The following is a 16,627-nucleotide window of genomic DNA, read 5'->3' on the forward strand; positions in this document are numbered from 1 at the left end:
CTTCTGCATTCTGCCAATAGTGCTTACATTGCAATAAGGCGTATTGTTGGCTGTTCAAGTGTCCTCATAAAACCTGTCATAATTGAAGGATTACTGTAAACCATAAGATTCCAAATAGAGATTCTATGAGATTCTACTTGGCATTTTGTTAAAGTAACAAATATCTCTCAGTAAATTTTTGGGCTTCAAGAAATGCTTTACCTACAGAGAGACAAATAAATTAAGCTGTGAAAGTGAATTAAAATTTATCATGAAATAAATAATACTAATTATATATATATATATATATATATATATATATATATATATATATATTAAACTAATATCAATGATTTATTTATTTATTTTGCCATAAATGACTATTGTCCAATAAGTTTCATCATTTCTTTTTCAAATGATTTATATATATATATATATATATATATATATATATATAAATATAAATATATATAAATATATAAATATATATATAAATATAATTAGTATTGTTTAATATATTAGTATATTAAGTATTGTTTATTTCTAGATACATTTTAATTCACTTTCTCAGCTTAATTTATTTGTTTCATCATTATTTATTTATATATATACACACACACACACACACATATATATATATATATATATATATATATATATATATATATATATATATATATATATATATATATATATATGTGTGTGTATATAATTTAAAAAAGAAATGATGAAACTTATTGGACAATAGTCATTTATGGCTAAATAAATAATGATTGTTATTCTGATTGATTTTTATTCATATAAAAGTCTTTTTATTACCTAACTATGTCATTTAAAAATGGACAGAACTTTTTAGGTTCCCTTAAAAAAAAGATCTGTCACTTTTGCCACGCCCCTGGCTAGTAAGTAGTGCTATAATGTAACCAATGGGGTTTCTGCTGAAACAAGAACCACCTGACTGCAATCCACTAATTGCACTGCTAAGAAACCACATTTGTGGAAATGTTTGCTCTTTGGAGGCTGGAAAAAAAGCAAGCAAGCAAGCATGCACTGCGGCCCTTTGTGGAATAATTTGCCCACCCCTTGTGTTTATGCATATAAATGTTAGTTTGCCCACCCCTGTGTTTATGAATGTAAATGTTAGTTTGTCAGCCAAAGACCAAATAATAAGAGCATCACACAAGAAGAGATTTGACATTTGGAATTGGAACTACTGCACAAACCTGGTCACTTCATTGTTTTGGTAAGCCATAAATCATTCCTTTTAATTCTCCTATCTTGATATTTCACTGACAGTTATTCTAAGCAGAAACTTTAAAGCTAAAAACTGTTTATCTCTACCTATGTTATAGTTTAGCCAAACATTTCAGATAATTACATACACCTGGCAACAAGCACAAGCATAATAGACATTAAAAAAAACAGGACAGATTATCTTTGCAGTTATCCTTCATTGTTGTCTCTTATTTTGAAATGATTTTTTAAAATGCATTGTTGACAAAATGTCTACCTGTTTGTTCTGTTGTGTTTCAAAATGTTAACAATGTGGATAGTTCTGTTTAAAAAGTAGCAATGCCCTATGAATGATGATATTTCAAATGTGTTTTAAAAATATTTAGTTATTTAGTTCTCTTTCCATTTGAGCCCGATGCAGAGATGTACATGAAACATTTTATTTTGCCTTATTTATTCAGTTGAGCATTTCTTCCAATTCTATTCTCACTTTTCTGTCACCTAATCAATCACTGTACCCCAGCACTTGACGGGTTGAATGCGAAAATAAAAACAATAACACCACCACTGACGAGAGCAATGTGGAATGCACTCTGGCACAAAACAGAGGCCTTGGTAAATATTAAATTTAAAAGGATTCCCAGATAAGGCAGCTTGAAAAATTGAGGCAGCCCCCTATTCTTCTAGATAAGAGAAGACGGAGCCATCTGGAGGCTGCCAGATAGCAAACTCCCACGCCATCCGCAAGACCTCACTCTCATCTGAGGCGCCGGCCTAAAGAAAAAGTAGCGACACTTTCATTATGTTAACTTTCAAAATGAACTCATTGGCATTCTAAGCGTAGACCCGTTTTCGCCCCCTTTGTAAACCCCCGTACACACAATTTCGCTCCCAAGAAATTTTCGCTTGGTCATTTTTTTTTTAAACAGTTGTATTGTAGTCTATTGTTCCAGTGAGGTCAGCATGGTGAACCTGTTTTTAGTGAAATATGTTGCTTAATTAGCCAAAAAAAATGTTCAAAATGTGAGTAACGATGAAGAGACGCAATGTCTTCTAGATATTGACCCGTGGCGGTCCGTGCATTTTCTCGTAGCGCATTCAACGGGTAAAATTCACTTCCTAGCAGCATTTAATGATTAAATACAAATACTGGAGCTTTTCAGACATTACAACCGGGCCGGGGGGTGATTTTCCTGGGAAAAGACAGCAATGAACGTCAATGGCGTACCGGCAAACATTGCCCTAAAATGGGGTAAAATCCAGCCGAAAACAGCATTTATTGATTAAATACAAATATTGGAGCTTTTTAGACATCAGAACCGGGCCCGGAGTATCATTTCCCCGGGAAAAAGACAGCGATGAACGTCGATACGTCCATACGCGAAAAGGCAAAAATTGCACTAAAATGGGGTAAAATCCACTTCCTAGCAGCATTTAGTGATTAAATACAATCACTGGAGCTTAAATACAAACACTGTAACTTTTCAGATATCAGAACTTGGCCCACAATTGAAATATTATTTAGGAATATAGCCATTTTATTCACCCAAAATCATTTTTAACTGTACACAATATCCTTCCTTTCTTCTTTTCTATCGCCATCGAAGCTAATGCTGAAAGTCGAGCCTGTCCTGTCGTATTTCAGTATGCGTGTAAATGTTTCTATTGTTTTCAATCTATGTTTGAAGACCTTTGACAAGCAAGTATCATACATGCATGGGTGCATTTCAATAGGCTATTTCTCTTTTACCATAAGAAGTTGATGTTTTTCTTTGTATTCAGTACACTTAAAAACAAGTTTATAGCCTGCTTCAAAATCTCTTATGTTGTCATTTTGCCAGATGTATACGAACATGGTGTCCTACGTGGAGGCATGCATCTCCCCAAATCTATGTTGACTGCCTGACAGAGAATAAACAATATGGCTATAATAGACTCTAAGGTTGTGTGAATAACCTTGTCCACATTGCTGCTTTGGTGACTCCTCGCTTATTTCTTTACAGCCACATTGGATTTGGCTCCAGGATAATAATTTTGTCGCAATGTTTTATCTGTGCTCTCACTCCAATGTTACTCCTACTTCCCTCTACACTTTACACCCGGCCCACCGGAATTCCCAGATTGCAGGTCGATTAGGGAATATCTTTTTGACCTGCATTGCTCAGCGACCGTCCTATAGGCTTTGGGATGAACGTGGTTACCTGCTCGATAATGGCTGACCCTGCAGCGATAACCTTCTGCGTAGTTTTGAGGACATGCAGTTTCACTTTGCACATATGGTCTTGCAGTAGCAGCATTTCCTATTGAACCTTTCACCAGTACATTTTCTTTTTTAAATGGAATTTGCTAAGGAGGTTAATCATTACGTTTGCCCATTCGACTGTTTGAGTGACCGCAGACCACTCCTTGAAATGTGATGTGGGGCTTTTGAAAGACAAAACCCCCGTGGAAAATTCCGTGACTGACTTTCTTTCTTTCTGTATGCAGAACAGATTTGTCGCCGCAGTTACGCGGAGTCACTTTGATTAATTTACTTAAGGATGCTGACATCTGCGTTTGCAGATTTTCATTAAGATCAATAGCAAACGGCTTCAGACACGCTTCCACTTGTCTAGGCTATTATCCCCAAAAGACACGGTAGATTAAGTAGAAAAATAGCTCGTTGATTAGGATAAAATCTCCTTTTTCAGAATCAATTGTTTTTGTTTAAGGCAGCTTTTTAAGAAATAGAATTAAACCACCACTTACCGGAGTTGGGTAAATATGCCGGTGGTAGGGAGGCAATAATGTGTTACATACTTTTCAGGAAGAGTGCAGTGTGAGCCACTGTCAACCCTAGTTTTAATCCTTCCCACCACTGTGTTGTGCGATGTTATGTTGTTATCTTAATGATAATCGCTGCCTGTATTTCTGCACCCCCACCAACCCCCAGGCTCCTCTGCCAGGCAGGGGCGGGTTGGGGAGCTATGGCTTATCAACAGCTTTGTCATTAAATCAGCTTTTTTTTTTTCATGCCACGTCCAAAAAGTTTACTGCCGTCACTCTTATCAGAAAGGATCGGCACGCCGGTTTTCTTTTCAATCACGGCTTTGCACATTCAGCCGAGTGGAGATAAATACAGCACAGAAATTTCCATAAGGGGCGGAAATAACATTTTAATACTGAGACAAATAAAAAAAAATAAAAAAGCACAGTGAAGTGATTTGCTTTTGTCACCAGTGGGTTTTAGTTGTATATCACACTGCACGTACACACACTATTTTGAAGTAAATAAACAGTGATGTACATTTAATTCAGCTGCAAGTGGCCCTAATAGAAAAATCTTGCATTTTGCTTTATGCTTTGAAAAATATAATAGCATCTTCTGTTGGACAAATAGTGGTCAGCCAGTGGTCTATATGATAAATCACGGATGGCATGTGTTTTTATTAGGGGTGGAAATTAATTTAAAAATGTAATTATTCAACCACATTTAATTATTTTCGGCAAATTGGATTTTAATCACACTACCATTGGGTTCAAAAATATATATATATTTTTGAAATCTTAAATTGATCTTTGCAAACGGCTGAATCAAATGTATTCAAATGTGAATATTGTTAACATTTAAAAATGGATTAAGTAAGATAAAAGAAATAAGAAAAACAAATCCCTGACAATTTGTAAAGTTGTAAAACAACGTGCCATTGCGGGACCTTTTTCTCCAACATTGGTGGTTTACAAAAACAAAATTAGGGTTTGTTGGGTCTTTTTGGGAAGTATACATTTCTTTTAAAGAAGGGAGCAAAAAGAAATTCCCATTACATTGAATTTATTCTGTAACTATGGTAGCCTTAATTGTATGTGTGTCTGGGCCACTGGGGGCAGCACTTAACAGAGAAGTGTCTAAATTGTTACACTCGTGAAATAATTCTTTTTTGGTTCTTTTTTTTCTTTTAAAATCCAGTCGGTGATTGATGAAACTTGCATAATTGTTTTTGGCTGTGTACAAAGTACATATACGTGTGAGTGGTAGTTTATTTGTGGTACTATTTAGTCTTGAAAGTTCTGAAAGGGGAATCAATGTTAATTAGCACTTGAATGGCATATTCAAAGTTATATAGTTGTATTAGGCTAGCAGGTGCATTTGGAAAATGAAAAGTTTTGTATTCTCGTCCTCCGTAGACGTTAAGATCTTTATGTCTAATGTTGCAGTTGACCCCAATTGAAGGCTATTAAATATCTTGAGTCTCTATTTTTCGTTATTTTATATTTTAATGAACTTGCGTCTATGTTTGGATGAACAACAGTATAAATATTTATAAAGAAAATGTGCAAACATTGACATGCTTGGAATGCAAACTGCAATTCAAAATGGTTTCTTTTTGTTATTATATAAACATAACCTTCATAATGCGTTAAAATACCACACATGGTAAATGTTATTATAGATGTGGGATAAAATAAACAATTTTTGATTAAATATCCTCAGGCAAGGTTGACCTACTGTAGTACAGTATATATATTAATGCAACAGAGTGAACAAGGTATCGGGAAGAATGACATTTAGTACGGGAAAACCCAAAATTGAACATGATTTGCATTTGTTGCCTGTGGGTTTACGGCTTGTTTGTTTCTTTTCCACACAAATGCAGACGCACAAACGTGCGCGCACAGCATATTAGTTGCGCATCAACAGTGACACTCTGTAGAAAACAGTAAAAGGTCTCACATTGTATTTTTGCTTCCGGCTTTGACTGGGGAAAAAGGTAATGCCTTGTGAATGACAAATTGTAGTCTGCTGGCAGTCCAAAATAAGATTTAAAATAATGGATTTCTGAGGTTCAATTAGTTTGTAGAGATAAAAGTGGAATTTTTAAAAATGAATAATCCTCTGGCAGTTTCAAATGTTATGTTTATTCAACACAGCCAAAATAGCTTAAAGAGAATAATAGGGAATGAATGCTACAGATAAAAAAAGGCAAATGGCATGATTTGCATTTGTCAAGTATAGTTTTCAGCTGCTTTTCTTTGTAATCTCAGCATGAAACAAACAATCAAGGAGAGTCTTGAGGCAGTTCATCGCCTTTTTTCTTCAACCGTGAAAGTAAAGAAATTCAGTTTACTGTTTTAGAGCAGGTGCATTAATACAATTCTCATAGCTGTAAGTACCAAAGGCAGGATCATAACCTGGTTAGGCTGCAATTTGTAGTTAATTCTTGTGAGAAAGCGCTGTTCTGTTCCACCGACTGTTCTGATTGTCTCGGCGTTGTGCTCGAGTGGAGGGCAGTGTCAAATGAACTCTGCCGTTTGACATTTAGTCAGTGCGCCAGATGGGTCAAAGAGACCCCTTCGCCCAAGCACGCCCGCTTGCAGTGCGTTAAACTGTCAATTGGCAAAGTTTCAGGAGGTCTCTTGAAAGTGCCCCCGTCTCCGTTCTCCCACAGAGTCCCAAGAGTCTCTGGGGGCTGATAGCCTGCCTCCTGGGGGTCCAGCGGGTCTTTGGAAAGCAGGATGCTGATCGAAGGCACCGTCCTGTGGACTGTCATCTCCGACGTACCCCCTTCTGTGTTCTCCCACACCTCCTTCACCACCTTGTATTGCAGCTTAGTCAGCTGGTGCAGCGAGCCCACTTTACGCTTCATGATCTCGGCACAAGTGATGGTCTTGGTGACGGCACGGCCCGAGCCAGTGAAGACCACCTGTCTGAGCCCACCTTCACCGCCACCGCAGAATTTTTTCTCACCTTGCATCCTTGCCATCGCGAAGCCCATCAAGTTGCGGATCTTACTCCCCTCTTTGACGCGCATCTCCAGTACGCCCAAAGCCAGTCCGGGGAAAGGACAGGGGCTGTGCTCCTCAGTTCGACAGACTTTTTTAAAACCTTCCTTGCCCAATTTGAGTGCAGCAGGAGGAACAACTACAGGTGTTGGTTTAAATGTGGTCATAATAACATTGCTTTGCACTGGGGGCACGCTGACATTGTTGTAGATCTGGTCCTGGTAAGGTGGAAAGGTTCCAAAGCCTTGCCCGTTCTCCATTTGAATCGACGCATTCACTTCCAGTCCTTGACGGGGCTTGAAGGCATCTCCAGTCAGGAAGTGCCCACTGACCACATTGTCGCCTGTGAACATGGCGCCTGCCCTTAAAAACCTCACACTCAGTTCAGATCTGTTGACTTTTCCGTCATGGCAAAATGACTCTGACTCCTACGAGAGCAGCTGTAAAGATTTACAAACAGACTTCATAAAACGACATTGCGCTCTTCTCCCCTAAGAGTTCTATCAACACATTCTTTTAATACAGAGTCTCTGAACGAGCTGGAGAATTAAGATAAATGCCCGGCTATTGAATCAAAAGCACTGACGGGACCATTCAAGACGTTCTTTAAAGAGTCTCCATTTCATAGCATTTGGAAAGCGCTTAAGGGAGAGATAACGATAATGAAAATAGCCTATATTGTTCGTCTCACTTCAGCTTTTTCCACAATATCTACCGAATAAGTACTTTCCCCGAAGCTTGAAGAAGACTTGACCTTTTCTCAAGCAGTCCGATCCATTCAGGCATCGCTCTCAACTAAGAAGTGACTTCTTGTTTCAGTCCCGCTCATCAAGTTCCGCCGTCTAATCTGGGACTTTTGCCCATATCTATTCCGGCACGAGTTGGTCACTGAAGTTACCTGGAGTTCCCCAGAATTTTTGCTCCCCTGAAGCTGTGGCTCGTCTCCAGTGATGCTGCGGGTAGTGTATTGTTCCTCCCCACAAAGAGACATGAGGGACAGGAGCTGCCTCGCCAATGCTCACAGGAGGAGTGTTTGTGTGGCTGAGTAGGGATGGGGGGCATCAGGAAAAAGGGGGGGTACTCTTAAAGGCACAGGGCTTTTCATCTTCCATTCAGGACATTGTAACCCCCCTTGCCATGTCAGCCCACCCTGTCTCTTTAAAGAATGCCACACATATCCCCGATAACTTTGTCAATCTCTTTTAGAGGACATTCCACTATTCAACGTACATGACTGATTAAATCTGAGCACTGGCATAGAGGCTCAGTCAACATTTTAGACAAAAAAAAGAAAAATTACCCAAAACAATGGATTCAATCAGCTGCAAAGTAGATGCAAACATCGTCCAAAAGGGCAGGCTGAAAGTCAGGTTCATAAAATTGTGAGTCATAGAGCCTTAGACATATGGGATTGTTTATGGCCATTAAAATTTCAATAATTTGACATTAATAAGAGTCAATTAATGCCACCCTTGGACTGTAATTCATTTGGCAGTTGGGACCTTTTTGATATTTGTTCTTCAGTTTGTTTCAAGATATTAACAAAAGTATTGTAGATGTAAATTGATTCATTTTTCCTTTTGTAGTGTTGCTTAAATTCTATAATTAAAAAAATCCTTTAGTTCAAATTTAAAATTATACTTATTGATCCAAGCACAGGTGCATTTGAGAAATGGTATTAATGACATAAAGGAAAAGGGTGGGAAATTTGGGATTCCCACATTTCATTGGATGGATAGAAAATTTTGGTCAGCCACTTCCTGGTATTACTGGCTTTTATTTACAATTATCAACACAAGAAAAATGAAATTCTGTTTTTCAAGTTTATTGAACAAGATCATTTTTGCTGGGATGGACATGATAAAGATCTTGTCTTTCTACATTTAACTTTTGCCACCTAATTTTGGCTTTTTTTATAGTTGTGAAAGACAAGTATAGTTCTTTTATTTAGTGATCAAGGACACTGGCACATTTCCATGCTCAAAGTCTCTCTTTGGTAGCAGTCTTCCTTGTGATGGATAGATTGATGAACGACGTATAGAAATCTTAATGGGCTATCTATCACCAGTGGGTGGCGCTGCCCGACTCGCTTCTCGCGTCCTAGACAGCCCCAGACAGCTTTGACGTCCACCTAATCAGCTCTGTGGACAGGTGGATTTGTTTTTTTCCTTGCGAGGCTGACAGATGGGAGAATGCGTGAGGACAGCCCACTGAGGCTGAACCTATGAGGCCGAGAGAGAGAGAGAGACCGACGATTTGCTACTACCCTTTCACTTAGTATATATCTCCCAGTAAACAGTGGTGCCCAGACAGGTATAAAGCGAATATACAAGTTTGTGTGTTGTTCATCGTTAAAGCTAAGCAGGGAATCCCTGAAACTTTTGGGGAATGATCCACCTTGTCACCTCGAAAGGTCTCTATTGTACATTCTTGACCATAATCCAGACAACTCAAGTTCTTTTCTGCAGTCTGTTACTTTTGGTCTTTTACAAGTACAACTATGGATCGGTAGTTATGTTTAGCTGAATGTTGGTAATTTAAAAAAAATCAAATAAAAATTCTACTAATAACAATGTTAATATTTTTATTACTCTTTTAGGTTTTGCCATAGTTGCGTTGATAAAAGTCATCTGTCTGTCTGTCCACAGCTTGTATAGTATATACATTTATTCATTTTAATCTACAGTAATCCAATGCTGGACCAGAGTTCACCCTTTCTCTCAATGGGATAAGCTCTAACAAACAACTACAAACTGATTTCAGTAAAATATACATTATTGACAATAAGATTCTGAGACCCTAGCTTTGGTTTTGTGTATGTAATAGATGTCGCTTAAATTTAACGACAAATTTGAGAGGAAAAAATATTGCTTTTGAATTGTAAATACAAAAACATTTCATTATATGTACATTGTTTTTTGGCCGCCATGGTAGATTTTGTCTTTTTTCATTTTGATATATACACATGTAATACATATTTCATGTAAATTTATGCCACCATGGAGCAGACCTTTGGGTTTTGAAAAAACCCAACAGGGGAGTTTCAGTCATTCATTTACGGGCTTGATGGCTTCGATAAAGGATGCCGCGACAATTGACACTAAGCACAACATCTGTTAAAGGATTTTCACAAGGTCAATCTCTGGATGCAAATTTTGTTTTTCCAAATGAAAGTGGTTTGTGTGCAGTATTTTAAAAGCAAACAGAATAATCCTTGTATATAAAATCTCTAGAGAAAGTGCCCATGAATGCCCCAGCATCCCCTCTACTGGCTTAATCATAAACTAGAGGCAATACGGGCACCGGTAAGTGCGCAATTTACTAATCAGCACTAATACAAAAATAATAGTGAGGATTGTTAGATACTGGCCAATGCAACACGGGTACCAAGTTTCAAGACGATGGATTCATGAATGACGTAGTAGGACTTCAGAGTTAGTGTGCACAAGATAAATAAAAACAATAACCTGAGTGGCAGCTTGATATGCTTTCTGCCTGGAGGTGACTTGGCTCAGTGTTAGAGGGGTCTTTATGCAAGACAGAGGCTGTGGGTTCAATTCCCTGCCATTGTTGTTGTGTCATTGGGCAAGACACTTGACCTCAGTTGCTCCCAGTGGACATAGCAGTGGTATTGTAATAGACCATTACTTTTTTTTGTTAGACTGGACATACAGTTGCATAGGATAATGCCCGACATGAAATGTTCTTGTTCAAAAGTGTTTGATGTTGTCATTAGCATTTTTTTAGCACAGCGAATCGTTTTTGCATTGTTTCCATTGGAGTAGAAGATATCTTTCTTTTATTTTTTTTCCTGGCTGAAAAGAAGACATGAGCAAGGACAGGAGGAGGAGGAGGAGGAGAGGGAGTGTTTTAAAAGGCTTGCCTCCAAAGTGATCATTCTGTTGTTTGGGAGAAATTACTCTCATCAGTCATACGGAGATGCACAGCTGCCTACGGGGATGTGGTAATGTCACTGCGTAATAAAGCGTGTGTGAGTGCGAGTTTAGGGGGGTCTGGAAGGGGGGGTGCTTCTGTCTAGTGCAAATGTAGGAGGGCAGCAGGTGAGAGCAGTGTAATTTAACCACAGAACGCTTAAATTGATGATGAAGACTGCTCTCTAATCATCCTTATTTACCACATCATCATGGCGTGTAGTTTACTGCTTGTGGCGTCTGGAAAGTGATTGATGATCAAACTTGCCGTGTTAGAGGGAGAGCACGGTGGTTATAGGAGGAAAATACACACAAAAAGTTAACGGTATCGTCTCATGCCAAATCTTCACGGATTTAAGGTTTTAACCCATTCTCTCTATTCTTTATGGTCAAAATAAATGCTATATTTTCTAGCTTTTTGGTGCTTTTACTTTGATGTGCCGGTCTGTTCGCGTTAGGTTTTCATTGCTGACAGTTTAGCTGTTGATTTATTGCTACAATACTTCATCTGGTGACTTTGATAAGGGAATCCAACATACTGTAGTAATCTATGGCTTTAAGCATTACTTTTTGTGATTTTTTTTTTTTCTTTCCCTCTAAGCAGCATTAACAATAGATTTAAGTCCCATACAAAGTCAAGATAATCTTGTGGACGTAACTTCAGCTGCCGTAGTCGCTATCGTCATCAACATCCAGACAAGAAAATTCAATAGAAAGATGGATTACAAGAATAGTGAATATTCATGTTTATAAAATATACATTTTTGTAAGATTACAAGAGAAAAACTCAAAACTAAATGTTTAACATTTACCAGAGAAAAATGGTAAATCCTGCATGATTAAAGTCATTTAGTTACTTATTCTTATGTTACTTGAACTGGAAGTGTTTTGGTTTTACTAGCTTTGGAAGACAAGCTTTTTAAACTCTTGTCTCGGCATTCTCCTTTGTATTCTTCACTCGGCTTTGTAAAACGGTTTTGACATTGAAGTGTTCTGTCTTGACCTTTCTGAGAAGAGCATTTTTTTTTCTCCTTTCACACCTCCTTTTCTTTTAAGTGCCTTCATTTAATGACGGGGAAAAAGCGGCACGGTGTTGGGCACAATGACCATGTCAGTGGCAACAGGCACTCACGGCTGCTCACTCAGGCATGGTCACTCCTTTACAATTCGTCCACACACCAATAAATCTGACCTTGGATCATTTTTGTGATATTCAACCCTCAGAGGCACGGCAAGTTTATTTCTACCGCACTGTCATAACAACTGCAGCTGGAACAAAATGCTTAAGAAAATAGATAACAAAAAAAAACAATCTCAACAAAACAATATAAAAAACCCTTAAAGTCTCGAACAAACCTTGATGCCGTTACGGTTAGAAGTGGAAATTTGAAGTATCCTTGCGGTGCAAGACTACTAGAAAATTTTCAATCACCTCAGCTGGAATTGTGAGTGCAATACGAATTTATTCTTCACTCCAGAGTTTTTCTATCATGGTATCCTTTTTTTATTGGTACGAAGGCCAAACGTTATTCGGGAAAAAATTGACATGACTTTTGGAGGGGTTGCGATTATCATGATGTTAAAATTGAACTCTCCAACAAATTACTTGAATAGTTGGTTTCGAAAGACTTGTTGAATCACCATGAATATGTTAGATTTATATACAGTGGTACCTTGACATACGATCGTAATCCGTTCCGAGACTGAGATCGTATGTCGAGCTTTTCGTAACTCGAGCGAGCGTTTCCCATTGAAATGAATTGAAAACAAATTAATTCGTTCCAACCCTCTGAAAAAACACCAAAAACAGGATATTGGGTTGGAAAAAATGTTTCATTTCTTCTAATTCGCCATATATTGACAAAGTAATAAATAACGAGTGGTTTAATGATAATAAAATGTGTTTAATAGATGTAAAATTGGATGCATTTCACGGAAGGGAGAGACAACGACCCACACGAGCCACACGACCACTTGCCAACGAGAAATAGTCTGTAAAGAACGATCGCGGGAGCTCCTTTCCTAGGAAAGAATAACAGGAAATGCAACAGCTGAGGTTACCCACGTATTAATTGTGGGTAATGAAGTTTTATTCTCAAAGGGTGCCAATGCCTATGGGTGTTGTGTGCACGAGTATACGTCATTACCCAGAAAGCCCTCTTTTTGCCCGCGCATGCGCGTTGTGCGTTTCCCGGTCGAAACTCGTCTGAATAAATCGTTCAGTTCTCGTAGATATAGTAGTTATACACGAAAGAGATGCGGCAAAAAAGACAGTGCGCTACAATGATAAACAGCCTTTCATGTCATGGCCACCTGGCTTGATTGCATCTCGAAATTTTAATCGTATCGCGAGCGAATTATTCGATCGAAATTTTCGTCGTACCACGAGGATGTTGTATCATGAGGTACCACCGTACTACAGTTTAATACAGGCTAAGGGGGTTTGTATGTGAATGATGTGTAGCTTATTGTATATATAGTTTCTAGGAGGGCATGTCTCTGCACAAAATAGATGATTTATAAAATACTGTAATTTACAGAGAGAGGCTGTGCAGAAAATTGAGCAGCTTGCTGCTTTTATGAGGGAAAACTAATGTTAAGGTTCTGAAAAAAAATACCACATCCCTCCAATGGGACTATTACAAACGTGGTGGTGATGTTCAAATTATATATTGTGTAGGCTTCGTTGGTACCAGGCACTAACATGTACCAACATTAAGGGCATACTATTTTTTTATTTTTTAGATGGCTGTATACAATAAGTCATATTTCTTATTGTTCACTTATAAGTAGGGGGAGGTATAATTGCTAACTGTTTTGACATATATTGATTTGTTTTTCTGACAGAACTGCAGAGGTGTTTATTTTGTGTGTGTTTATTGGCACTCTGCTGAGTGTGGTAGTCATTGCGCTGCATCGTCAGCCCCCAACATAAACACGTGTACCCCCATTACCCCCCCCCCCCCCCCACTAACCCCCTCCCCGACAGCCGGTCACTCACTTTGCGTTAACCGCAAGTGTTTTCACGGTCATCAAACAACGGTGGCCCGGAGGCGCTCATTTTCGCTCCGTGTGGCTCTCGCCCTGCAGCTTGGTTCTGCCCCACAAATTCACAGCCGGCCCCTGGTTGAAGTGGGTGAGTAGGGGGGGTGCACGACACACACCGCACACACACACACACACACACACACACACACACTAACACTTGCATTTGCACACAACCTCCAGTTAGGCGCTCACATACAAAAAGTATACACTCAGCATAAGCAAGGCTATTGGAGCAATTACAAAAACATGGCCGAACACGAGCGAGCAGGCCCGCGCTATCAGAGGGGAAATAGAGTGAGCGAAAAAAAAATGATGACGCCATTAATAATTTTTGCCGGAGCCGGAGTACATGACTCTCCTCGGCTATGTGTGAGTGTGTGTGACAGAACTTTGAGGTGCAAATAGTCACTGTATTTGATTTTTGGACATTGCCTTTGTAGCAATGATGAAACTTAAATACACTTTTGGCAACAACACACGTCTTCTCTTATCAACACTTTTTAAAACCTGTTTTTATATCTCATATTTTCATTTTCACTCTTGTTACTGGAATGTTTTTTTTCTTTACCTCTGCTTTCATTATATTTATCACATCCTACGACTATGCAATCATCTGTTCTTCTTGTCTCTCGTTATATGTTCATGCACGCACACAGCTAGTTCGCCAACTCTCACACACACACTCAACCATACGCATCCCTGCTCCCTCGGGTGCGACCATTCCCTCGGCACTGCATTGCAGATGTGTCCTAGCTAGCTGGAAGTTTCACTGAAGACACATGCAATCTAAGACGGCTTGAAAAAGATGGGCCAGTGGTATGAATGGACACATTGCATTCCATGATACTAGTTCACCTTTCTATTTTTATGTGGATTTAGTGTTGGTTCATGGTCCAAAACTGATGGTGGACATTTTTCCCTTCACTGTGACGTATAATTCTAAAATGTTTCTTACGGTCTGTTGGGGTTATTTTGGGTACTATTATAAACATGCTTGAAGTATTAATCATTATATGTATATGTGAAATATTAATCATAAGCAGACAAACGCTCAGTATAACTGTTACCAAAGGATACTTCCCCCTGCAGCTGGCCCCGAGGACGTTTAATTGTTTTGCCCTATTCCGAGGACTATTAACCTGACAGTTCACCCAGTCCCGGGCTCCGAGGACTGTTGATCTGGGTTCGCAATAAAGATCTGTGAAGGACTCTTAAATTGCTTTGACTTGGATTCCGGAGCAGATGGCGATAATCGAATCGACTTCCGAAAATACTCGCATATTGTTTTAAAATAGTGTTGCTCGTTTCACCTAGTATGGAAATTGTTTTGCTTGCTTGTGTAAAATCTTACGCAGTTGTTTTTGGTTTCCGACCTTAATTGTTGTTTTGAAGACCTGATATGCAATTGTTGTTGGTTATTTTTTTACCTTAATTTGTGTTATTCGGTTAGCTTATGCAATTGTTTTGAATAAGATAACCTTAATTGTTCTGATTCTAATGCAACTAAATGGACAGAAGAGCATGTCTGTCTTTAGAATGATCCGTGACGGGGACGAGTCAGGACCGATTCTCACTTGCAAGTTAACGCTGGATTATGTCTCCGATGTCTTTCCTTTTATTAAAGTATATCTATTAATGAACCTATCACGGTCATTTAAACCTACAATTTTTAGACATTATACTTGCTAATTGCCTGAAAATTGAGATATTTTACTTTGTTTTTAAAGTTATTATTACACTACTCTTTCAATGTCAGAACTTTATATACTACTTGTACGGTAAGAGTCAATAGCCACTGTGAAAGTCACATTGCTGGGAAGAAGCCATTACTTCTAAGAGAAACCTGTTACTTTTTGTGAATGCACACAAACCTCCATTTTGAAGACACGTCCGACTGAAACTAAAATGGAAGTTTTTGGTTATAACGATCATTTGGAGGAAAATGTTTCAAGCGAGAACACTATTCCAAATGGGAAATATAAGGATGTCAATGGTTTGGATTGCTACTTTAAGTTGGTACACTGTAGAAAATATGAGAAGACATCACTGAGAACCATTAAGTGGAAATACAGCAGCAGCATCACCGAACATCAGCCATTAAATTAAAACTTTGCAACAAATGGGGTTTCTAAATGAAAGGTCAATAGAAGAATACAGTTGAACTGTTTGCTATACAGCTTCAGGATAAACATATCAATTTACAGGACTGTTTTGTGGCCATCACAAAGCCCGAATCTCAGTCATAGTGAATACTATGTACAGCAGACTTGAAAATACAAGTCAAATTATTTCTGTCAGAAATTATGGAACAAAATGTTTGGCCATCATTGTTTATTTTGTTTTCTAACAAGTGGACCTAAAATCTGTAATTGATTGTTATATTAAGTGGTTGTTAGGAATTGTGTTGAATAAACATGATTGTTGAAATTTGATTGCCTTGCCACAGCCAGCAGTGGGGGTTTTGATTCAGTCACTAATAGTTTGTGCTCTAGAAGTGGAACATTAATCTGTCAGAATGTTCTTTGTATATTTTGGGGGGATTGTTGAGCCCCCCTTTTTAACTAAGTTCTCGTAAAAAAATCACAAACATTATTCTTAAGTACACTGATAGCTCACCTGTAGCCATATAGTGGAAGATTTTTGCTTTTAATGGTATTGTTTATATGGCCCTGGTT

The 16,627-nt window shown here is 38.4% G+C and overlaps 1 protein-coding gene and 1 long non-coding RNA gene across 2 annotated transcripts in view; one reads left to right on the forward strand and one right to left on the reverse strand.

Moving 5' to 3' along the window:
• Positions 1-958: 958 nt before the first annotated feature.
• Positions 959-16,627, forward strand: part of LOC144070657 (uncharacterized) — a 196,255-nt gene continuing 180,586 nt past the window's right edge. Inside the window, exon 1 of the long non-coding RNA XR_013299422.1 lies at positions 959-1,222. This is a non-coding gene — a long non-coding RNA (uncharacterized LOC144070657). The remainder of the gene's footprint in view (positions 1,223-16,627) is intronic.
• On the reverse strand, positions 6,089-7,988 carry LOC144070694 (ribonuclease P protein subunit p25-like protein). The gene has a single exon (XM_077595118.1). The coding sequence runs from the start codon at positions 7,323-7,325 to the stop codon at positions 6,513-6,515; it is 813 nt and encodes a 270-aa protein (XP_077451244.1). The 5' UTR covers positions 7,326-7,988; the 3' UTR covers positions 6,089-6,512.

The sequence above is a fragment of the Stigmatopora argus genome, chromosome 2, assembly GCF_051989625.1.
Source record: "Stigmatopora argus isolate UIUO_Sarg chromosome 2, RoL_Sarg_1.0, whole genome shotgun sequence".
Lineage (NCBI taxonomy): Eukaryota > Metazoa > Chordata > Actinopteri > Syngnathiformes > Syngnathidae > Stigmatopora > Stigmatopora argus.

Coding starts and splice junctions, on each gene's coding strand:
- LOC144070694 (XM_077595118.1), bottom strand. CDS start 7,325: ATGTTCACAGGCGACAATGTGGTCAGTGGGCACTTCCTGACTGGAGAT.